Genomic DNA, 25,273 nt, shown 5'->3' with positions numbered 1-25,273 from the left:
CTGCCGTCAGTCTTCTATGTTTCTATGTTTCTATGTTTCTATGATAGTAATAATTGAAATATAAAATACACACATCGCAGGCAAGACTAACTCCAAAGTGATTCATTGCGTTTCTGATGTTGGAAATTTATAAAAGACTAAGAAGGTGACAAGATAATTTAGCACATTGTAGTAATGTGTTCACTTGCCAAGCATGTGGGTGTAATATCAACACCTGCCACGAATGTGGAATGCCCTCTGGCTGATATATGATTTGATTAGGAAACTAGAGTCATCGGCAAATAGGCAAACCTTCCCTACCAAACCTTCCCCTATGTCACTCACAAACATATTAAAAAGAATAGGGCCCAGAACAGACCCTTGTGGCACACCGCTTGTAACCTGTCTCTGCTCAGAATACTCGCCATTAACAATAACTCTCTGATGTCTACCCTTCAGCCAGCTGCAAATCCACTGAACTATCCAGGGATTAAGTCCAATCTTCACTAATTTATCTATCAGCTCTTTATGTGGAACCGGATAGGCAATATCCACAGCACCACCTTCATCCAACACCTTTGTGACATAGTCAAAGAAATCAATGAGATTAGTCTGACATGATTTGCCTTCAGTAAAGCCATGCTGATTTGGGTCCAATAAGTTATTGTTTTTTAGGTGCTGATTTATCCTCTTTTTGAGTAGAGTCTCCATCATTTTAACTATAACTGATCTCAAGCTAACTGGCCTGTAGTTACCAGCTTCTTCTCTACTGTCCTTCTTGTGGATAGGCACAACACTGGCCATTCTCCAATCCTCAGTAACATCAGCGATTGGTTAAACAAATCAGTCAGGAGGGTAGCAATGACAAATCTGAGTTCTTTAAGAACTCTGGGGTGGATGCCATCTGGACCCATTGCCTTATTTAATAATAATAATTTAATAATTTATTTGATTTGTATGCCGCCCCTCTCCGATCTTTATCTTTATATAAATAAAAGTAATTTACTTTTATTTATTTGTTTGTTTGCTTTTTCAAGTACATATTGGTGGTATGCAAAGATATAATCCGTGATGCGCTCCTACGGGTACGGTCATGTACGCAGTACTGGTAGCAAAATTTGGAGCTCCACCCCAGATACATTCTTATCTTTCTTTGTATCCACAGTGACTATTCGCTATGATTTTCAGAGTGGCAGGCCATTTGTCAACACTCATATAATAACTCTCCCGATTTCTAAGAGGTCAACAAGACGGGATACAGGAAATAGTATAAGGGCAGACTAGATGGACCATGAGGTCTTTTTCTGCCGTCAGTCTTCTATGTTTCTCTATCTTTGCTCAAGCCATCTGGTACTGATGTCCTCATCAATTTCATTTAAAGCCAGATTTTTCAATCCATTCAGGCTGTTTCTGGTGCCAACTCCACTACCCAATGTCAAAATTAAAAATAGGAATTTAATTGTGAGAATACCTTTGGGCTGCCGTTTGTCTGAAATGGTGTAGAGCCTGCTGTTTGAGCGAGGGGGTTGGACTAGATGACCCACAAGGTCTCTTACAACTCTAATAATAATCTAATCTAACCTTTCTGTCTCTCCTTCCTAGTGTTCTACTTCCATCTCTACTTTTAATCTGGACTGCTTGTAACACAAAAAAGACTCCAAAATACAAACACTAGTAAATCTCTCATAAAATTCAATCCCTGGAAACCATTTTATGCTCACTTGGTAGCCCACTATTGTTTTGTGAAGGCAGTCAGAATGCATGATGGGTGTTTGACAAGCAGGTTGTACATGAAACTGATTGTCCCATTGTCACAAGACTATTATTTTTGGCATTTCCCCCCTGGTTTCTGATACAACTGCCCAGGTTTGTGTCATTATCATGCTGCTTACTTAGTCTGCTCACAAATTGAGGATTAAATGTAAGTCTTTTTATATTTTTATCTTCCTTTCTATCTTTGCCAAGTTTTTTAATCCATCAATTTAATATAATGTAAAGCTGAGATAATATGGAAATGGATGCATGACAGATACTGCTGACAGAGGATAAAAGCACAAGCTATACAAATCTCTGTGGAAGACCCACAATTTGTGCACAGAGCCATCTTCTATAGAGTTCTTTTGCCTTCCTGTTCATTGCTATGTACATTTTCCAGTAAAGGCAGTGATGTTGAACCTTTTTTGGCTTGGGTGCCAAAAAGGTGTGCATGTACATGATAGCGTGCATGCGCGGAAGCAAAATCTTATGTGGGGGTGCATGGGGGCGCCTGTGCAACTCCTCCCGCCCTCGGACATTACTGGAAAATGTTCTTCCATCTCTCCCTATTCTCCTACTTCGATCTCTATTTGTAGTCTTGATAGTCCTAGAAAAAAAGCAGAAGAGATACCATAGTACGAACTATAGCAGACTGTGGAGATTCTGAGACCATTAGAGATACTAAAAATGGAGCAAAAAAAAAAAAAAGAAATAAATAAAATATTTATTTATTTATTTTATTTATTTATTTTGTCCAATACAAATTGAAAGTTAAAGAGAATAAAAACATGTAGTAGTAAATATCAGGGAAAGGATAGAAGAAAAGATATGAGAATGGAATATGTCAATGAAGAGTAGAGGAAAGGATATATGAATGTGAGAAAAGATATATAAAATATAGGAGAGAGAATTGGACAGGGGACGGAAGGCACACTAGTGCACTTATGCTCGCCCCTTTCTGACCTCTAAGGAACCTGGAGAGAACAATCGTGGATAATCTAAGGGTAAAATGTTGGGGGCTGACACCACGGAGTCCGGTAATGAGTTCCACGCTTTCGACAACTCGGTTGCTAAAGTCATATTTTTTGCAGTCAAGTTTTGGAGCGGTTGATATTAAGTTTGAACCTGTTGCGTGCTCTTGTGTTATTGCGGTTGAAGCTGATGTAGTCATTGACAGGCAGGATGTTGCAGCATATGATCTTGTGGGCAATACTTAGATCATGTTTAAGGCATCTAGACCCAGAATTGTAAGTCTAGTTTCGTAGGGTATTCTGCTTCGAGTGGTGGAGTGAAGGGCTATTCTGGTGAAGTACTTTTGCCTTTTTAAACTTCTGTTGATTTGCATTATTTGTAAGATATTTAGTCCCCTTGCCAATCAAATTGTGGTTATATTTGCCATTGTAATTGATGTGTTGAATGTAGGGAAATTCTTGTTTAAATACCACCGGTAAAACACTGTGTATTGATTTTTTCTTCAGGAAAAACTTAATTTTAGTCTGGAGTTCTTCACATTATTCTGTTGTAAATGTTTCTTAAAAATTGTGTATCCATTTGCAGGGTTTTTTGTTTTGGTCTGTTTTGTCTGTATCACATATAAATAAATGTATCCAATTTTCTAAGCATTCAGAGCCTCCCACTAATTTTTGTATAGTCTTTGGCTCCTTCTTGTGGTCAAACAGTAAACAGCCGAAGCAAAATAACTACAGTGGAACCCCGACATAAGAGCTGCTCTACTTACGAGCAACTCGAGATAAGAGCTGGGAGGGGAGAGAGATTTTTGTTCTACTTACAAGCCCAAATTCGAGATACGAGCGCCAAGGAGCTGTCTCCTGAAGCCGAACGCTAACTTCCCTCCGCGTTCGGCTTCAGGAGACAGCTGCGAAGCGGCGCGCGTGTTTTAAAAGGTTGCAGCCGGCCTGGGGGGCTCGGGGGGTGCTTGCAGCCGGCCTGGGGGGCTTGCCAGCACCCCCCCCGAGCCCCCCAGGCCGGCTGCAACCTTTTTAAAACACGCGCGCGGCTTCGCAGCTGTCTCCTGAAGCTGAACGCGGAAGTTAGCTCTTTTTCTTTCTCTCTTTTACCTTCCCTTCCTCTATTTCTTCTTTTCTTTTCTCCTTCCCACCTTCTTTCCCTCCCTCCCTCCCTTCACTCATTCCTCTCTTACTCTCCCCTTTCATAAGTTTCCTTGCTTCTTTCCTCTGTTCCTGTCCCTTCCCTCTTTCCTTCCTTCCTTCCCACCCTCCGTCCATTCATTCACCCATTCCTCTCTTTGATCGCTTAAAAGCCGGTCCCCTGGTGCAAAAAGGGTTGGGGACCTCTGTCCTACAGGATTGGGTGGCAGAGAAGTTGAACATATGTAAATTTAAAAGTTTAAGAAAGTTTACAAGTTAAGTGAAAGAAACTTCATTATTCATTTATATGTACATGTACATTTCTTCATTAAAAACTTGTCTTTTATGCATAATTTAGACTAACTTTGTGAGTTTTTTTGAGGGCTGGAAACCAATTAAAATTATTTACATTAATTCCTATGGGGAAAAGTCGTTCGAGATAAGAGCTGCTCGACTTAAGAGCCCAGGTCCGGAACGAATTAAACTCGTATCTCGAGGTACCACTGTACAAGGTTGAAATTAAATCCTAGGCAGTTAGATTTAATTGAAGTCAGAAACATTGAATTGAATCCTTTATTTGGTTAAGTGTGATTAGACACCAAGGACCTTGACTCTGATACAGAGGCCCTCAGTCTACTTCAGCCAACCTTCATTCTCCCATAGCAATCACTCCATAGTCGTGAGTTATACGTCTCATTTTTCCAAAAAGGAAGTGGCAGATTCCTGGGGTGGGGGGGTGGGTGGGACCCAAATACAAGCATACTGGAAAATAGTCCTGTCCTTGTCACAAAGGAATTTTAAAAAAGTACTTCCATATTTGGCTCAACAAATCTTATCTTCCTCCCCCCAATCTTTCATTCACGTCACAGCAGCATCACGTGATGTATCGGGACTCCCCCCTTTGCTAAACCAGGTGGTATGTGGTCGGCATGTGATTTATCCGGTTTGACGGGCTGTGAGTTTGACAAGCCCACTTTATGGGTAATTTTGGCAGCATATGAACTAGTGTACAATTCCTATTTATTTTTCCAATATCCCTTCAGCCCTTAATCTGAGACAGGGATGTTAAACTCATGGCCCGTGGGCCAGAAGCATCACATGCTAGCCCCCCCCCCTACTTTAGCTAAAGAGAGGAAGTCACGATACATCACGTGATGTGAAACTGCAAGTTTGACACCCCCTGATCTAAGAGAGTACAGTGTTCCCTCGCTTTTTCGCGGGGGATGCGTTCCGAGACCACCCGCGAAAGTTGAATTTCCATGAAGTAGGAGATTTGGAAGTAAATACACTATTTTTGGCTGTGAACAGTATCACAAGCCTTCCCTTAACACTTTAAACCCCTAAATTGCAATTTCCATTCCCTTAGCAACCATTCAGATTATTACTCACCATGTTTATTTATTAAAGTTTACTTTAAAAAATATTTATAAAAAGGTAGACGAAAGTTTGGCAATGACATATGATGTCATCGAGTGGGAAAAACCACGGTATAGGGGGAAAAACCCGCAAAGTATTTTTTAATTATTTGGACAGGAGTCATTGCTCCACAGTCACTCATGCCCTCATCACCTCGAGGCTCTCTACATGGGGCTACCTCTGAAAAGTGTTCGGAAACTTCAGATCGTGCAGAATGCAGCTGCGAGGAGCAATTATGGGCTTCTCTAAGTATGCCCACATCACTCCAACACTTCCGCAGTCTGCATTGGTTGCCGATCAGTTTCCGGTCACAATTCAAGTGTTGGTTATGACCTATAGAGCGCTTCATGGCACCGGACCAGAATATCTCCAGGGACCGCCTTCTGCCGCACGAATCCCAGCGACCGGTTCGGTCCCACAGAGTTGGCCTTCTCTGGGTCCCGTCGACTAAACAATGTCGTCTGGCGGGACCCAGGGGAAGAGCCTCCTCTGTGGCGGCTTCGACACCCTGGAACCAGCTCCTCCGTGAGATTAGATTGCCCCCACCCTCCTTGCCTTTCGCAAACTCCTTAAAACCCACCTCTGCCGTCAGGCATGGGGGAACTGAAACATCTCCCCCTTGCCATGTTGTTTTGGTGTTAGATTGATTGTGTGCTTGTTTTTTAATATTCTGGGGTTGTTTTTTTATGAATTTTTTAGCTTAAAATTGTAATTGGATTGGTGGGTACTGGATTTGTCATTATGTATTGTTTTTTACTTTGTTGTGAGCCGCCCCGAGTTTGCGGAGAGGGGCGGCATATAAATCCATTTAATCCAATAAATCTAAATAATATTTTTGAAAAAACCGTGGTATAGACTTTCCGCGAAGTTCGAACCCCGCGAAAAATCGAGGGAAACACTGTATTGGCAAGCTTAATTTCCTCATTAGTCCCTTCTCATTGGTCAAGTAGGCAGCAGTTGCCACTACAAGTAGCCAAGGCGTAAAAACCTATGTTTATATTGCCAAGATTGTGTGCAAAAATGAGACTAAGGTGAGGTGGCTCTCAACCTCTAGAAAGCCAACCTTGAAAAGAGAACCATGTGCAAATGATTTGAAATAGGAGACAGTATAAAGGAGCCCTTTTGTTGTTTCCCCCCGTTATGATGAATTGATGCGCGGAACAGCACAAATCTTGTAAGGTAGGCAATGCACACCCAATCCTACTATGGATTTTTCACTGAGTTTTTTCTCTCCTTCTGGCGGCTGGAACCTAAATTCCTTCAGCAGGCTGGTGAACATAATGAAATCTCAATCTTTGCAAGGAGTTCCCCCAGGCAGATCCGAACCTCCTGTAGAGAAAATAGAAGTAGGAAACTGTGAGTAACCCAATCTTTGCTAAGAGTTCCCCCAAACAAACATGAGCTCCTGCATGGAAAATACAGGAAAGGTGTTTCCAGCAGGCGTGGTAGATAAATCCACAGGAACTGAATGTAAACATGCCTGAGATAAATATATATCCATCCTAAGATAAAGTACAGGAAATAGCATAAGGGCAGACTAGAAAACATAGAAGACTGACGGCAGAAAAAGACCTCATGGTCCATCTAGTCTGCCCTTATACTATTTTCCTGTATTTTATCTTAGGATGGATATATGTTTATCCCAGGCATGTTACTGTGGATTTACCAACCACGTTCTGCTGGAAGTTTGTTCCAAGGATCTACTACTCTTTCAGGTAAACTAATATTTTCTCATGTTGCTTCTAATCTTTCCCCCAACTAACTTCAGATTGTGTCCCCTTGTTCTTGTGTTCACTTTCCTATTAAAAAACACTTCCCTCCTGAACCTTATTCAACCCTTTAACATATTTAAATGTTTTGATCATGTTCCCCCTTTTCCTTTCTGTCCTCCAGACTATACAGATTGAGTTCATGAAGTCTTCTCCTGATACGTTTTATGCTTAAGGACCTTCCACCATTTTTGTAGCCCGTCTTTGAACCCATTCGATTTTGTCAATATCTTTTTGTAGGTGAGGTCTCCAGAACTGAACACAGTGTGGTCTCACCAGCACTCTATATAAGGGGATCACAATCTCCCTCTTCCTGCTTGTTATACCTCTAGCTATGCAGCCAAGCATCCTAAAGGGACCATGGATGGACTAGATGGACCATGAGGTCTTTTTCTGCCATCAGACTTCTATGTTTCTATGGAAACCACTAATGATTTGTTCCTTCCATTTATTAACAAGGGGAAAAGGCAGTTTTTTTTCTTTCCTTTTTAAAAACCCAATCCCAGCCATGAACTCTAACATCAGATGTGCCTGAATTAGGTTTGGCTGGTATGTACATTAGATTGATTTTTGGGTTTTTTATATTGGGTTCATTAGAGTTATAATGGGGTTTTTAATCTACTGTTGATGTTTGACTTCTTTTTATTACTGCACAATTGTATTATTTTTTATTGTTGTAAGCCGCCCTGAGTCCTACGTGATTAAATTAAAATTAAATTAAATTAAATTAAATTAAATTAAATTAAATTAAATTAAATTAAATTAAATTAAATTAAATTAAATTAAATTAAATTAAATTAAATTAAATTAAATTAAATTAAATTAAATTAAATTAAATTAAATTAAATTAAATTAAATTAAATTAAATTAAATTAAAATAAATTAATTAAATTAAATTAAATTAAATTAAATTAAATTAAATTAAATTAAAATTAAATTAAATTAAATTAAATTAAATTAAATTAAATTAAATTAAATTAAATTAAATTAAATTAAATTAAATTAAATTAAATTAAATTAAATTAAATTAAATTAAATTAAATTAAATTAAATTAAATTAAATTAAATTAAATTAAATTAAATTAAATTAAATTAAATTAAATTAAATTAAATTAAATTATTAATTCACCTGCTCCAAAAGGAAGAAATGCATCATTGGGCACAAAATTTCCTTCTTTGTCCAAAAAATGGTTGGGGTTGAACTCCTCGGGTGACTCCCAATGTTCGGGATCAAAGAGAACAGAACGCAGGTCTGGGGTGAGAATGGCTCCCTATAAAAAAGAGAAGAAAATGAGTGGTGATTTTTTAAAATAATAATAATAATAATAATAATTTAATAATAATAATAATAATAATAATAATAATAATAATAATAATAATAATAATTTATTAGATTTGTATGCCGCCCCTCTCTTCTTAACATTTTGAATGAGATAATGTTCCTACCAAATGAGATGGTAGACAACTTGAAGGTTGTCAGCTCACAGTGCCTACCTGAAGAACAGGTGGTAGCAATTGCACACATTCCTAGATGGGGGGAAACCTTGCTGACAGTCACTCACACCCCATTTGGATTTTGTAATACGTACTATGCAGTAATGGGCAGCCAAAAATTTTACTACCCACACTGTGGGCATGGCTTATTTTGTGGGTGTGGCTTGATGGTCATGTGACTGGGTAGGAGTGGCTTGCCGGCCATGTGACCAGGTGGAAGTGGCTTGAATGATCATCATCATTCAAGTGAACTCTTTAAGTCCTCGACTTACAACCTCACCAGTGTCCTCTTTCTGGGGTGACAATTTGCTTCGCGTTTCCTGCGCTCTTCCTTCCTGGGGTCGCCCCCTGCCTCAGGCTGGGTAGCTAGGCGAATGGGGGCCGATCAGCTGTTGAGAAAGGATGGGGGAGGAAATGGCCCCCCCTGCAACTCCTGCTGGTGGTGGTCTCCTTGCTGCTTTTCCGAGGAGGAGGAAGAGGATGGGAGGTGGGGGGATAGTCAGCTGGAGCTGGGCACACAGCTTCATTTTCCGCCGGTGGAACTGCGTTTCCACCCCGTCCTGCCTGCTGCCACCCCGATACTATGTGGTCCTGCACCTGAATATTTGTAAGTGGCAGCTTTTACAGAATATAGTGCAGTTTTAGATGCATCATGACCTACCCTTCTTCTGGCTACTGATAAGCATCTGGGTGCAATTCAAGATTTTTTGGAAACACAGCAGAAGTTATATCTTCATCTCACTCCATTCCCATGACAGTCCAAATATTTTAAAATACTAAAAAATATATTAAAAAAAATAAGACTCTATATAAAACAAACTCATTTTCTAAAAAAAAAATCATCTTTAAAAATAACGGCACCCACAGATCAAACATTGACTGATCCAGTTCAATGGCAACATTGGTGATATCATCAGCAGATCGCTACTGGTTTGACCAAAACCAGTCTCAAACCAGGAGAAACCCACTTTGGTTAATGAGGTAACTCGCCATCTGAGAATGAAGGAATATTTGAAAAAATTAGCCCATTTTTGCTGCTCCCCCCTTTTTGTTATAAACCAGTTAGTTTGTTTGTTTGTTTGTTTGTTTGTTTGTTTGTTTGTTTATATATTTATTATTGTTTGTTTGTTGTTTGTTTGTTTGTTTGTTTGTTTGTTTGTTTGTTTGTTTGTTTTTGTTTGTTTGTTTGTTTGTTTATTTATTTATTTATTTATTTATTTTATAAACAAACAAACAAACAAACAAACAAACAAACAAACAAATAAATAAATAAATAAACAAACAAACAAACAAACAAACAAACAAACAAACAAACAAACTGGTTTATAACAAAAAGGGGGAGCAGCAAAATGGGCTAATTTTTCAAATATTCTTCATTCTCAGATGCGAGTTACCTCAGAACCAGAAGTGGGTTTCTCCTGGTTTGGACTGGTTTGGTCAAACCAGTAGCGATCTGCTGATGATATCACAATGATGCCATTGAACTGGATCAGTCAATGTTGATCTGTGGGTGCCGTTATTTTTAAAATATTGATTTTTTTTTTAAAAATGATTTTTTTATATATATCTTTATTTTTTTAATATATTTTTAGTATTTTTAAATATTTTTGCTCAGAAACCGAGTTTCCAGCACTGCACATGCATTGCCATTTTGTTTTCAGGTTATTATTATTTTTTTAATGGCTGTGAGGTAAATTGGAACCCACCCCTGCTCAAAACCAAAATACCTCAGAGGGATCGGCTGATTTGACCTTGAGAGTCCTTTCCTTATTACACAAGTACAGTGCTCCCTCGATTTTCACGGGGGATGCGTCCCGAGACCGTCCGCGAAAGTCGAATTTCCGCGAAGTAGAGATGCGGAAATAAATACATTATTTTTGGCTATGAACAGTATCACAAGCCATCCCTTAACACTTTAAACCCCTAAATTACAATTCCCCATTCCCTTAGCAACCATTTAGATTATTACTCACCATGTTTATTTATTAAAGTTTATTAAAAATATATTTCTTAAAGGCAGACGAAAGTTTGGCGATGACATATGACGTCATTGGGCAGGAAAAACCGTGGTATAGGGAAAAAAACCCAGAAGTATTTTTTAATTAAACCGTGGTATAGACTTTTTGCGAAGTTCGAACTCGCGAAAATCGAAGGAACACTGTAAATGTATTTGATTGGCTATTGTAAACTACCCTGTTTCCCTGAAAATAAGACAGCATCTTATATTTATTTTTGCTCCCAAAGATGTGCTATGTCTTATTTTCAGGGGATGTTTTCTTTTTTTTCAATGAGGAAGAATTCACATTTATTGCTGAACAAAAAAAATGAACATTTATTATATACAGTGGTACCTCATGATACGAACCCCTCGTCTTATGAACAACCCGAGATACGAACCCGGGGTTCAGAAATTTTTTGCCTATTCTTACGAACTTTTTCCTTCTTACGAACCCACCGTCGCCACCGCCGAGAAGCCCCGCCGCCCTGCTGTCGCTGTTTGAAACAGCTGGGGGGCTTCTCAGCGTCCTCCTGAACCCGAACGACAAACCCGAACTTCCGGGTTCGGCATTCGGGAGGCCACCTGGAAGCCCCCCGGCTGTTTCAAAAGATGACAGCCAGGCGTCGGGGCTTCTCGGCAGCCTCACGAACGCCGAACCCGGAAGTTTGGCAAAAGTTTGGGTTCGGGAGGCCACTGAGAAGCCCCGCCGCCCGGCTGTCACCTTTTAAAACAGCCGGGGGGGGGGGGGGGCTTCTCGGCGGCCTCCCGAATGCCGAACCTGGAAGTTCAGGTTTGGCATTTGGGTTCAGGAGGACGCTGGGAAGCCCCCTGGCTGTTTCAAAAGGTGACAGCTGGGCGGCGGCATTAATTTGCGTTTTTTTTCCATTGCATGGATTAATTGATTTTACATTGTTTCCTATGGGAAACAAAGTTTCGTCTTACGAACTTTTCGTCTTACGAACCTCCCCCGGGAACCAATTAGGTTCGTAAGACGAGGTATTACTGTACTGTACAGTAGCTGTCATCACAAACCAGCATAGCCAGACAAAGTGTGAATCCTATCAAGAATTTCTTGCTACTACCGTACCATTATTTCCATGTGCAACAATTATACTTCCTTCAAATATATGTTATATATGTTCTGTTCAGGAATGCTGCGAAACGAAACCTCTCCTACGTCTTACTTTCGGGGGTGATTTATTTTCGAGGAAGCAGGGTATATAATTCAGGTTAACTGTTATGCTAATAGATGCTTGAAAGTACCCAAGCATTTTATTTCAAAATCAATTTTTGAAATTTATTTGCCAGGTAGCCTATGAAATGAGGGGGAAAAAGATTCTACATGAAGATACAGCCCTTCTGAAATTCAGTAACGTAAAAATTCTTTACCTTGGGAATGAGAAAATCCCCCAGATAGACATCCTTCACACATTGTCTTGGTACGCCAAATAATAAGATATATTTGCTTCGCAAGATCTCATGAATCACAGCATTCGTGTAGGGCACTTTCTTCCGGTCTTGGTAACAGATTGAGTGAGATGAACCCAAAACTTCTTTTATTTCTTTGTGGACTTTATCTGAGGAAAGGAGCAAGAATGGTAGCTTTATTGAATGCCTTGCCATTTGTCTTGAAAAATAAATGAGAGAAATATTGGAAATATTTCCGGGACTGCCTTCTGCCGCACGAATCCCAGCGACCAGTTAGGTCCCACAGAGTTGGCCTTCTCCGGGTCCCGTCAACTAAACAATGTTGTTTGGCGGGACCCAGGGGAAGAGCCTTCTCTGTGGCATCCCCGACCCTTTGGAACCAACTCCCCCCAGATATCAGAGTTGCCCCCACCCTCCTTGCCTTTCGTAAGCTCCTTAAAACCCACCTCTGTTGTCAGGCATGGGGGAATTGAGACATTCCCTCCCCCTAGGCTTATAAAATTTATGCATGGTATGTTAGTATGTATGATTGGTTTCTTAAATTGGGGTTTTAAATTAACTTAAATATTAGATTTGTTTACATTGTATTATTATTGCTGTGAGCCGCCCCGAGTCTGCGGAGAGGGGCGGCATAAAAATCTGATAAATAAATAAATAAATAAATAAACAAACAAACAAATAAATAAATAAATGTTTCCATCTGAAAGAAAACCATATGATTGCTGTTTGAAAAACATAGAAACATAGAAACATAGAAGATTGACGGCAGAAAAAGACCTCATGTTCCATCTAGTCTGCCCTTATACTATTTCCTGTATTTTATCTTAGGATGGATATATGTTTATCCCAGGCATGTTTAAATTCAGTTACTGTGGATTTATCAACCACGTCTGCTGGAAGTTTGTTCCAAGGATCTACTACTCTTTCAGTAAAATAATATTTTCTCATGTTGCTTTTACTAAAACATGGATTAGTAAATAATTTGCATGAAAATTGCAGTGAACTAAAATTAATAATTAATAATTAAAATAAAGGCTATTTTTTTAAAGTGTTCTTTCTCTGTCCGAAGACATCTCCGTGGTCATGTGGCCAGCATGACTGAACACCAAAAGCACATGGGACTCTGTTACCTTCCCACCAAAGTTGGTCCCTATTTTTCTACTTGCATTTTTTACTTGCTTTCAAACTGCTGGGTTGGCAGAAGCTGGGACAAGTAACAGGAGCTCACTCCATTAAGTGGTGCTAAGGATTTGACCTGTTCAACTTTCTGATTGACAAGCTCAGTGTCTTAGCCACTGAGCCGCCATATCCCAATTGAGCCACCAGCCAGGTCGCCTGTAATATGAGCATCTTGCTTAAGAATGCTTTTCACGACGACTGAGATTTTGATCCCATTTATAGTTGTAAGCTGAGAACAATATGTGTTAGAAAGCAACTTAGTATATGTTGTGATTAGCTCTGGCCCAGCTCCTGCCCCAAGGACTGTGGATGTAGGGGAGACATCCACGTGCTGCAGGCCTGTTTTGCTCCCCGGTGGAATCTGCTGATGAAGGCTCCTCTGACCAAGAAGACATGAGTGACAGGGAGGAGGAGAGTGTGGCAGACAGCTCAGAAGGAGATCAATTATCTAGCTCCTCCTTGGATTCGGAACAAGAGTTAATGATACAGCACGCATGCGGAGAGCGATGCATAGGCAGCAACAACTGAGAGATTATTATCAAAGAAAATGAGGCCACCTGTGGTTGGGTGGGGCTGTGGTAATTAGTGAGGCTGCTATAAATAGCAGCCTGTGGGTTTGGCCATTGTGGAGGATTATCTGATAGTTTGGTGTGTTTCATGACTGCTTTACTGACTTTGACTTTTTGTGTGCTGATTTTTCCCTGCTTTGAAACTAAACCAGAGCAAAGTGTGTTTCACTTTGTGAAAGAAGAAAGACTGTGAATTGCCTCACAGCTGCAAGCTAAGTATCACAGGACTGATAAGGGACTTGTACAAATTACCAGTTTGTTTGGAGACAAGTGCTCTTTGCTATACCTAAAGAGGGCTTGGTTTAAGTTAATTTTCATTATAAAGAACATTGTTTTGACTTTTCAAACGTGTGTGTGTCTGAACTTTGTACCTGTGATTTTTTGGGAGGAGTTTACCAGAGAGCCCTACAGAACAGTACCACAAAATTGAAGTATTCTAATCTATGACGATAACCTCATTTTACTGTCAGTCATGCAGTAATTTATCTCACCTTGGACATCCGGATGATTCGCCATTAGCAGCAGTGCCCATTTAAGAGAAGATGAAGTTGTGTCTGTCCCAGCAATAAATAAGTCAAATATGTAATGAATCAAATTGTCTTCATTGTAGGTAGAATTGGGATGATCCTTGCTCTGTGTTTAACATGGTGAAATGGCATTTATAAACATATTTCCTTTATTTTCTCACACTTTCCAAATTTTACTTCTCTAAAATGATTGAGACTGAATATCCTTAAATCTAGTGTCCATGAATGACGATACTCAAGTTTCCTTTTAGAAACATAGAAACATAGAAGATTGACGGCAGAAAAAGACCTCATGGTTCATCTAGTCTGCCCTAATACTATTTCCTGTATTTTATCCTAGGATGGATATATGTTTATCCCAGGCATGTTTCAATTCAGTTGCTGTGGATTTACCAACCACATCTGCTGGAAGTTTGTTCCAAGCATCTACTACTCTTTCAGTGAAATAATATGTTCTCACGTTGCTTCTGATCTTTTCCCCAACTCACCTCAGATGAGGCCCCTTGTTCTTGTGTTCACTTTCCTATTAAAAACACTTCCCTCCTGAACCTTATTTAACCCTTTAACATATTTAAATGTTTCGATCATGTCCCCCCTTTTCCTTCTTTCCTCCAGTCTGTGCAGATTGAGTCCATGAAGTCTTTCCTGATACGTTTTATGCTTAAGACCTTCCACCATTTTTGTAGCCCCTCTTTGGACCCGTTCAATTTGATCCATATCTTTTTGTAGGTGAGGTCACCAGAACTGAACACAGTATTCCAAATGTGGTCTCATCAGCGCTCTATACAGCGGGATCACAATTTTGGTTATCAAATATACATATTAGTTCTCCTTTCACTTGCTTCTTGTTGTTTAACCCATTAGCAAGCCAAAAACTATAAATCTTCCTATTGCATAACTGCTAACAAGATTCCAGGGCCCCCAAAGTAATGATGAGGTATCATCAGTACGCAGATGATACCCAGCTGTACATCTCCACCCCATGTCCAGTCAACGAAGCAGTGGAAGTGATGTGCCGGTGCCTGGAGGCTGTTGGGGTCTAGATGGGTGTCAACAGACACAAACTCAACCCGGATAAGATGGAGTGGCTGTGGGTTCTGTCTCCCAAGGACAATTCCATCTGTCCGTCCATAACCCCGGGGGGGAATTATTGACCCACTCAGAGAGGGTTCACAACTTGCACGTCCTCCTCGATCCACAGCTCACATTAGAGAACCATCTTTCAGCTGTGGTGACGGGGACGGTTGCCCAGGTTCGCCTGGTGCACCAGTTGCGGCCCTATTTCGACTGGGACTCACTGCTCACAGTCACTCATGCCCTCATCACCTCGAGGTTCGACTACTGTAACACTCTCTACATGGGGCTACCTTTGAAAAGTGTTCGGAAACTTCAGGTTGTGCAGAATGCAGCTGCAAGAGCAATCATGGGCTTCCCTAGGTATGCCCATGTTACACCAACACTCCGCAGTCTGCATTGGTTGCCGATAAATTTCTGGTCACAATTCAAAGTGTTGGTTATGACCTATAAAGCCCTTCATGGCATCGGACCAGAATATCTCCGGGACTGTCTTCTGCCGCACGAATCACAGCGACCGATTAGGTCCCACAGAGTTGGCCTTCTCCGGGTCCCGTCAACTAAACAATGACGTCTGACGGGTCCCAGGGGAAGAGCCTTCTCTGTGGCGGCCCCGACTCTCAGGAAGAAGCTCCCCCCAGAGATTAGAACTGCCCCCACCTCCTTGCCTTTTGTAAACTCCTTAAAACTCACCTGTGCCTCACGAGTGGAGGAGTGAAGGGCTCTTCTGGTGAAGCATCTTTGGACATTTTCAAGGGTGTTAATGTCTGAGATGCGATATGGGTTTTCCCATATCGCATCTCTTAATTTCCCTTACTATAACTGAACATCCAAAATATACTATATATGCCGTAGGTGTACATACATATTACACACAGGCACACAAAAATATACATTATCTACTATATAAAGTGTATGTAGAAACACACACGCAGGGACAGCTCTTCTAAAATTATACACATTCAACCTCATTTACTGCGATAGGAAAAACATACCCAGAGCCCAGAAGGGGGAAAAAAAGAAAAAAAAAAAATCAAATTTTTTCTACCGGTTCTGCTTACCTGTCTATACCCGTAGGTGCCCATCACTGCTCCCACCAAACCTCAAAGTGCTTATCTAATTGTTCTGTAGACAGTGCAGTTAAATTTGGCCAGATTCTTTTAATTAGGTGAATAGCAATAAACATATTGCTCTGATCAAATATCAATGTCACTCTGGTTTCTTGCACTTCACTGATGCAATGACTTCCCCATCAATCCATATTCCCATATAATGTAAATACTCACTTTTTCGATTTGAAACAAATAGAAATCAATAAAATCCTGTGGCTCGTGAAGATTCTGATGCTCCTTGTGCAGTTTGACCTGTTTCTTTGCAAATGAAATGATTCTTTCACATGCAGATATGACAGTCTGGTGAGGACCTGGTAGATATTTCATGATATGCGGGAAAACTTCATAGAGCTGTAAGAAAGACAAAGGAAATCTATTTGCAACTCAGCGAGCTGTTTCAAATGGATAGTGAACCAACTCCTATGGATTAGAAACATAGAAACAATAGAGGATTGACGGCAGAAAAAGATCTCATGGTCCATCTAGTCTGCCCTTATACTATGCAGCTGCGAGAGCAATCATGGGCTTTCCAAGATATGCCCATGTCACTCCAACACTCCGCAGTCTGCATTGGTTGCCGATCAATTTCCGGTCACAATTCAAAGTGTTGGTTATGACCTATAAAGCCCTTCATGGCACCGGACCAGAATATCTCCAGGACCGCCTTCTGCCGCACGAATCCCAGCGACCGGTTAGGTTCCACAGAGTCGGCCTTCTCCGGGTCCCGTCGACTAAACAATGTCATTTGGCGGGTCCCAGGGGAAGAGCCTTCTCTGTGGCGGCCCTGACCCTCTGGAACCAGCTCGCCCCGGAGATTAAAACTGCCCCCATCCTCCTTGCCTTTCGTAAAGTTCTTAAGACCCATCTCTGCCGTCAGGCATGGGGGAACTGAGACAACTCCCCCGGGCCTATACAGTTTATACATGGTATGTTTGTGTGTATGTTTGCTTTTAATAATGGGTTTTTTAGTGTTTTTTAAATTATTAGATTTGTTCTTACATTGTCTTTGTTATTGTTGTGAGCCGCCCCGAGTCTACGGAGAGGGGCGGCATACAAATCTAATAAATAAAATAAATAAATAAAATATTTCTTGTATTTTATCTTAGGATGGATGGATGTTTATCCCAGGCAAGTTTCAATTCAGTGACTGTGGATTTACCAACCACATCTGCTGGAAGTTTGTTCCAAGGATTTACTACTCTTTCAATAAAATAATATTTTCTCACGTTGTTTCTAATCTTTCCCCCAACTAACCTCAGATTGTGCCCCCTTGTTCTTTGGTTCAATTTCCTATTAAAACCACTTCCCTCCTGGACCTTATTTAACCCTTTAACATATTTAAATGTTTCGATCATGTCCCCCCTTTCCCTCCTGTCCATTAGCAGTTTGACCGTATTTCCTTGAATCTAACTACATGAAATTTTGCCTTTCAGTAGATCTAGTCAATCTACTGGTACAAGAGAATTCTATTGTTTTCTTTCTTAACAACAGATTCTCACACTCATAAGATATGTCAATACAGTAATATCTCATCTTACGAACTTAATTGGTTCCTGGAGGAGGTTCGTAAGGCGAAAATTTCATAAGACGAAACATGAATTAATGCGTGCAAGAAAAGAAAAACGTAAAAAAACGCCGCTGCCCAGCTGTCACCTTTTGAAACAGCCGGGTGCTTCTTAGCGTTCTCCCAATGCCGAACCCGGAAGTTCCGCAAAAGTTTGGGTTCGGGTTCGGGTGGCCGCCGAGAAGCCCCGCTGCCCGGCTGTCGCCTTTTGAAACAGCCGGGGGGCTTCTCGGCGTTCTCCTGAATGGGGTTCGCATTCAGGAGGACGCTGAGAAGCCCCGCCGCCCGGCTGTCAGCTTTTCAAAAGAGCTGCGGAGCTGTCGGGCTGGTCGGGAGGCTCAAACGGAGGTGGGGAATCCCAATAGGGAAGTCCATGGGTGGAGCTTTGATGTCACGAAGTTGTCCTTCCTGGAGTCCATGTTTTGGCCCCCCAGCTGCTTCAAAAGGCGACCAGCCGGGAGGCGGGCAAAAGTTCGGCAAAGTTCGGGTTTGGCATTTGGGTTCGGGAGGACGCTGAGAAGCCCCCCGGCTCTTTCAAAAGGCGACAACCAGGCGGAGGGGCTTCTTGGCGTCCACCCGAACCCGAACTTTTGCCAAATTTCCGGGTTTGGTGTTCGGGCGGCGGGTTCGTAAGACGGAAAAAGTTCAGAAGAAGAGGCAAAATTTTTTTGAACCCCGGGTTCGTATCTCAGATTTTTTGTATGGCGAGGGGTTTGTATCACGAGGTACCACTGTATCTACGTACACAGAATCCCTACACCTGCCTCTCCATGTATGTTGAAATTATACAACTCAAAATCTATAATCCCAACACATTTGGATGACATCTTCCTAGTAGAGATGGGCCAGGTCCCGGAACGGCAGGAACACCGTTTCGGTGGCAGAAATGGAGCGTGATTCTGTTAAAAATTGCTAGGTTTTTTTGCTTCCGCACATGGGTGGAAACAAAGAAAGCAGCAATTTTTGCTCAAATCTTGCTGCCGGGAGGATGTCCAGAAGGGTGCAGCAACCGAATCTTGCTGCGGCGCCTAGAGGAGCCAGCGGCAACAGCGGCCTGCCGAAGCTCTAGTCATGCAGCCTGCTTTCTGCTCTCTCGTGGCACAATGATGGTGGCCCGAGCGAATCATGGCCTTCGGGTGTGCTCTCAAAGGCCACAACTCGCTTGGGGTGCCATCTCCACACTGAGAGATTCCCGTAGCATGGGAGAGAACAGAACAGGCTGTGTGGCTGGGGCTCAAGGCTGCCCACCCTCCCTGCGTTACATGCCATCTCGGCGCGGCGAGGGAGAAGCCGTCACGCAAACACCGGAGAGAAAGGTAAGGCAGGTGGTGGTTGGAAGCACTCGGGCCGCTTGTGGCAGAGCTGGTGTTCGCGGCAGGGCAGGTGGTGGCAGGCAAACGGGCAGGGCAGGCAGCGGGGGTAACTTGCCTGATTTTTGAATGTGAATTTTTGTTAATACAGTAGTACCTCTAGATACGAGTTTAATTTGTTCCAGAAGGGAGCTTGTATGTCGAACAACTCGTATCTAGAACAAATGGCTTTAGACTTTGTTTTTCCCCTCCGAGATAACCAGAAGCAAGGATTCTTGTGCCACCTAGTGGACGCTCGGCTCGTATTTATTTATTTATTGGATTTGTATGCCGCCCCTCTCTGTAGACTCAAATTTGAGCTCGGGTCTCGAAAAGAAATTTCTCTCCCCTCGTGGCTCGTATCTTGGAATACTCGCATGTGGAGCAGCTCGTATCTAGAGGTACTACTGTATGGCAAATTTTGAAGTCACTGATTAAGAGAAATGTCAGAACAGAAGCAAAAGTATTAATACTCACACCATGACATACAGAGCCTCCAAACTTTAAGGAAACTCTGACTGCTTCTATCAACTCCAAGAAGTCTTTGCTATCAGTGGGAAACCTATATCCAAAAGCGGCAGCACAGATAATGTTACAGACTGAATTTATGACGGGTATTGCTGGATCAAACGGCTGACCTGAAAATGAAAGGATCTCTATTAATTTTTGCGTTAATCCTGTAAATATCAAAAAAGGGAGGCTCTGATTGAGCTTGTTTGAAATAAACGAAAGAATTTGGAATTATTATTTACTGTCTATTATATAATCTAACTGTATACAGTGATCCCCCGAGTTTCGCGATCCCGATCTTTGCGAAATGCTATATCGCGATTTTTTCACCCGATGACGTCACTCCCTTCCTTTCTCATCTTTCTTTCTCTCTCTCTTTCTCTATCTTGCTTCTTACTTTCTCACACTCTCTTCCTCCCTCTCTCATCTCTTTCTTTCCTTCTCTCTCTTTCTCTATCTCTCCCCCTCTTGCTCTCGAGCGGCGGGCGGTACCCAGGGAAGGTTCCTTCGGCCGCCTAGCAGCTGATCTGCTCGGCAGCGCAGTAGCAGCGAGGAGCCGAAGATGGGGTTTCCCCTTTGCGTGGGCAACGGGGAAACCCCATCTTCGGCTCCTCGCTGCTACTGCGCTGCCGAGCAGATCAGCTGCTAGGCGGCCAAAGGAACCTTCCCTGGGTCTTCAACTCCCAGAGCGGCAGACAAGCGGCGGCCGGACAAGCGGTGGACAAGCGGCAGGCGGACAAGAAAAGCGGTGGCCGGACAAGCGGAAAAGCGGCGGACAAGCGGCGGCCGGACAAGCGGCAGAAAAGCGGCGGGCGGACAAGAAAAGCGGCGGCCGGACAAGCGGAAAAGCGGCGGACAAGCAGCGGAAAAGCAGCGGGCGGACAAGAAAAGCGGCGGCCGGACAAGCGGAAAAGCGGCGGACAAGCGGCAGCTGGACAAGTGGCGGAAAAGCGGCGGGCGGACAAGAAAAGCGGCGGCCGGACAAGCGGAAAAGCGGCGGACAAGCTGAAAAGCGCCGGACAAGCGGACAAGCGGCAGACAAGCTGAAAAGCGGCGGACAAGCGGGCAGGCAGGCGGCTCCTCAGCTGCTGGGTCTTCCCAGGTGCAGAAGTAAAAACACCATCTGCGCATGTGCGGCCATGAAAAAAAAGGGCGCGCATGCGCAGATGGTGTTTTACTTCCGCACCACTACATCGCGAGAAATCGATTATTGCGAGGGGTCTTGGAACGGAACCCTCGCGATAATCGGGGGATCACTGTAATAGGCAATAAATTTTATATAGCCTAACTCTTGAGAATGCAACTTTAATACTTTGTGGCGTAACTAGCAAATGAATAATACAGTGATGCCTCATCTTACAAACGCCTCATCATACAAACTTTTCGAGATACAAACCCGGGGTTTAAGATTTTTTTGCCTCTTCTTACAAACTATTTTCACCTTACAAACCCACCGCTACCGCTGGGATGCCCCGCCTCCAGACTTCCGTTGCCAGCAAAGCACCCATTTTTGCGCTGCTGGGATTCCCCTGATACTCCCCTCCAGCAAGGGGAGTCTCAGTGAAATCGCAGCATCGCAAAAACACAGAGGTACGGAGGTGGGGTTTCGAGGACTTCGGTGTTTTTGCGATGCTGCGATTTCACTGATGCTTCCTTCGCTGGGAAACCCCACCTCCGGACTTCCATTGCCAGCGAAGCACTCGTTTTTGTGATGCTGGGATTCCCCTGCAGCATCGCAAAAACACGGAAGTCCAGAGGTGGGGTTTCCCATGGAGCGGAGCCTCTTGGGAATCCCAGCAGTGCAAAAACGGGCGCTTCGGCTGGCAAAAGGGGCAAATTTTGGGCTTTCATGCATTAATTGCTTTTCCATTGATTCCTATGGGAAACATTGTTTCGTCTTACAAACATTTCACCTTAAGAACCTCATCCCGGAACCAATTAAGTTTGTAAGACAAGGTATCACTGTATCTCCATCAGATATTCCTTGGCTGTCAATAACCTTTTTTGGGAATATTAAGGACTACCTCTTCTGTTTTGGTTTATCGACTATGTGATAGAAGAAGAAGGTGTGATATATCTTAAAAACAGAATGAGATTTAATTTTCTTTTGTCACATTGACAAAAGCTGCTTGTGAACCTGGTACATCTGGTCCAATGAAGGGCTGAATTTTTTTTTTACTACCACACTGTGGGCATGGCTTATTTTGTGGGTTTGGTTTGCTGGCCATGTGACCAGGTAGGAGTGGCTTAATGATCATATGACCATGGGGTAGCTTAAAGGTCATGTGATTGGTTTAAAGTTAGCCAACCTGATATCACTCACGTCAAGGGTTTGGGTTAGGGTGCCTGGCCTCTCCTCACTTCAAAGAGATACAATTTCCCTCTCTATTTACTATTACTGAACACCAAAAACATACTCTTTAATTCTATTTATATATGCCATATGTGTGCATACATATTACCCACAGGCACACAAAAATATACATTGTTTACTATATAAAGTGTCAGTACACACACACATGCACAGCTCTTCTAAAATTATACACATTCAACCTCATTTACTGCAATAGGAAAAACATACCCAGAGCCCAGAAGAGGAAAAAAAGAAAAAAATTCAAAACTTTTCTACCGGTTCTGCATACCTGACCAAAATTTTACTATCGGTTCTGCATATCTGACTGTACCCGTAGGAGCCCATCACTAATTTGGTCATGAGAGAATCTTAAAATAGTTGAAGCATCTATAAAATATATAATTTTTCTGGACCAAAGGACATTTGAAATAAGAAAGCGTGTTCTGGTCTACACAACTAACCATTACATCACAAAACATTGGAATTATTTCATCTAACATATTTTTTGTGTTTATATACACATAAATGTAAATATTATGGAGAGATTAGCATAACACTTATAAATTGGATTGAATAATTTATGTTTCGTTTGGCGGGACCCAGGGGAAGAGCCTTCTCTGTGGCGGCCCTGACCCTTTGGAAAGCAACTCCCCCCCGGATATCAGGGTTGCCCCCACCCTCCTTGCCTTTCGTAAGCTCCTTAAAAACCACCTCTGTCGTCAGGCATGGGGGAATTGAGATATTCCCTTCCTCCTAGGCTTATAAAATTTATGTACGGTATGTCTGTTTGTATGATTGGTCTCTTAAATTGGGGGTTTTAAAATTACTTTTTATATTAGATTTGTTATATTTGTCTTTTTTACGGCTGTTAGCCGCCCTAATCTAATCAATCGATCAATAAACGAATGAATGAATGAATGAATAACTAACTAACTAACTAACTAACTAACTAACTAACTAACTAACTAACTAACTAACTAACTAAATAAATAAATAAATAAATAAATAAATAAATAAATAAATAAATATTTCAGCATGTTGCATAAACATAAAGTTTGTTGTATATCTGAGTGGTATCTGCTTTTTCCTTTTATTTCAGAGGAGAAACCTTTGACAATTAGGGTTACATTTTGCAGGTTCTTGCAACCAACAATTTCAAAAATCTTGCAGGATTAAATAACACAGTAAACTGCAATTTCTTTAAAATCTAATATCATGTTTCTCTCTCTCTCTTTCTTTTTCTCTCCCTCCCTCTAGTACTTTGACAAGCCTTATATTTTTTGCTACCAAACAATTTCACAAATTTTACAAGATTTCATGACTTTATTAGTTGTCAAAATATTACATTAAATCTTAGAAGCGTGTCCACTGACTGAAAAAAATTATTTCCTCAAAAATATCAGTCTATAAAACAGGAAAGTTGGAAGGCTTAGGGACACAATAAAAGTATAAATGAACAGCGACAGAACATTGGAAGATTTTTGCAGACAAGATTCAAACCACCATCACCTCAAATGATCACCTACCCTTTGTATTTGAAAAGAATTCCACCAGCTGCTGAGCTTCCTCTTGGATTTGAGTTTCCAAACCCTTTTTCCCTAGTCCCAGCTTCCTCATAGTAACAACACCAAAGCGTCTTTGCTGTGTCCAGACATGACCACTTGAGAAGACAATACCTGAAGTCACCAAAAAAACAATCAGAAACCATTGCTCTCTAAAATTAATAGGAAGGTATTAGGGTTGATATTCTAAAAACTACTTTACACCCACTTTGTGGTTTTGAGTGGTACTACAGTGGTACCTCTACCTACGAATGCCTCTACTTGCGAAATTTCCTAGATAAGAACTGAGTGTTCAAGATTTTTTTGCCTTTCCACTAACAAACCTGAGCTTCCGAAATTGTAACCGGAAAAGGCAGGGAGAAGCCTCCGTGGGGCCTCTCTAGGAATCTCTTGGGAGGAAACAGGGCCGGAAAAGGCAGGGAGAAGCCTCTGTGGGGCCTCTCTAGGAATCTCCTGGGAGGAAACAGGGCCAGAAAAGGTGGGGAGAAGCCTCCATGGGGCCTCTCTAGGAATCTCCTGGGAGGAAACAGGGCCTCCACCCTCCCTGGGGTTTCCCCAATCACACACATTATTTGCTTTTACATCGATTCCTATGGGAAAATGATCCCGCTATATAGAATGCTGGTGAGACCACATTTGGAATACTGTGTTCAGTTCTGGAGACCTCACCTACAAAAAGATATTGACAAAATTGAACGGGTCCAAAGACGGGCTACAAGAATGGTGGAAGGTCTTAAGCATAAAACGTATCAGGAAAGACTTAATGAACTCAATCTGTATAGTCTGGAGGACAGAAGGAAAAGGGGGGACATGATCGAAACATTTAAATATATTAAAGGGTTAAACAAGGTCCAGGAGGGAAGTGTTTTTAAAAGGAAAGTGAACACAAGAACAAGGGGACACAATCTGAAGTTAGTTGGGGGAAAGATCAAAAGCAACATGAGAAAATATTATTTTACTGAAAGAGTAGTAGATCCTTGGAACAAACTTCCAGCAGACGTGGTAGATAAATCCACAGTAACTGAATTTAAACATGCCTGGGATAAACATATATCCATTGTAAGATAAAATACAGAAAATAGTATAAGGGCAGACTAGATGGACCAGGAGGTCTTTTTCTGCCGTCAGACTTCTATGTTTCTATGTTTCTATGTTTCTAAAAATTGCTTCTTCTTACAAACCTTTCTAAGAACCTTCTAAGAACTTAAGAACCTGGTCATGGAACAAATTAAGTTCGTAAGTAGAGGTACCACTGTATATAACAAGGGAGAACACAGTGATATTCTATGTTTTTGAGCATGGCTTACCTCTGTTTTTGGAAACAACTGAAAGAAAAGGTGTGGGTGGACGATCAACAAAGGCTAGCGAATTGTCAACCAATCCTTCTTTCACAGCTTTATATCCCGAGAGGATTACAGCATGATAATTCCCTACCCACAGAGAATAAATGTTTCCATATTGCTTTGCCAGCTGCAGTTTGGAAAAAAAGAGAAATATTTTATATTATCGTCCCACCAATGTCAGAA

General features: G+C 41.7%; 1 protein-coding gene across 1 annotated transcript; it reads right to left on the bottom strand.

Annotated features, from left to right (window-relative positions):
* Nucleotides 1-6,396: 6,396 nt before the first annotated feature.
* Nucleotides 6,397-23,802, bottom strand: LOC139168257 (cytochrome P450 2J5-like). The gene is made up of 8 exons (XM_070753784.1): nucleotides 23,712-23,802; nucleotides 19,800-19,960; nucleotides 16,584-16,760; nucleotides 14,188-14,329; nucleotides 11,910-12,097; nucleotides 8,157-8,298; nucleotides 6,621-6,663; nucleotides 6,397-6,544 (listed from the first exon to the last, which is right to left on the bottom strand). The coding sequence occupies exons 1-8, from the start codon at nucleotides 23,800-23,802 to the stop codon at nucleotides 6,397-6,399; spliced, it is 1,092 nt and encodes a 363-aa protein (XP_070609885.1).
* Between the last annotated feature and the right edge of the window lie 1,471 nt (nucleotides 23,803-25,273).

This window comes from Erythrolamprus reginae, chromosome 5 (assembly GCF_031021105.1).
Source record: "Erythrolamprus reginae isolate rEryReg1 chromosome 5, rEryReg1.hap1, whole genome shotgun sequence".
In the NCBI taxonomy this organism is placed as follows: domain Eukaryota; kingdom Metazoa; phylum Chordata; class Lepidosauria; order Squamata; family Dipsadidae; genus Erythrolamprus; species Erythrolamprus reginae.
Note: the sequence above shows the minus strand (reverse complement) of the source record. Positions and strands in the feature narration are given on the sequence as shown.

Coding starts and splice junctions, on each gene's coding strand:
- LOC139168257 (XM_070753784.1), bottom strand. CDS start 23,802: ATGAGGAAGCTGGGACTAGGGAAAAAGGGTTTGGAAACTCAAATCCAA. Junction 8,299..11,909: donor GGGATTTTCTCATTCCCAAG/GTAAAGAATTTT, acceptor TCTTTTTTATAG/GGAGCCATTCTCACCCCAGA. Junction 6,545..6,620: donor CTCTTAGCAAAGATTGGGTT/ACTCACAGTTTC, acceptor CAAAGATTGAGA/TTTCATTATGTTCACCAGCC.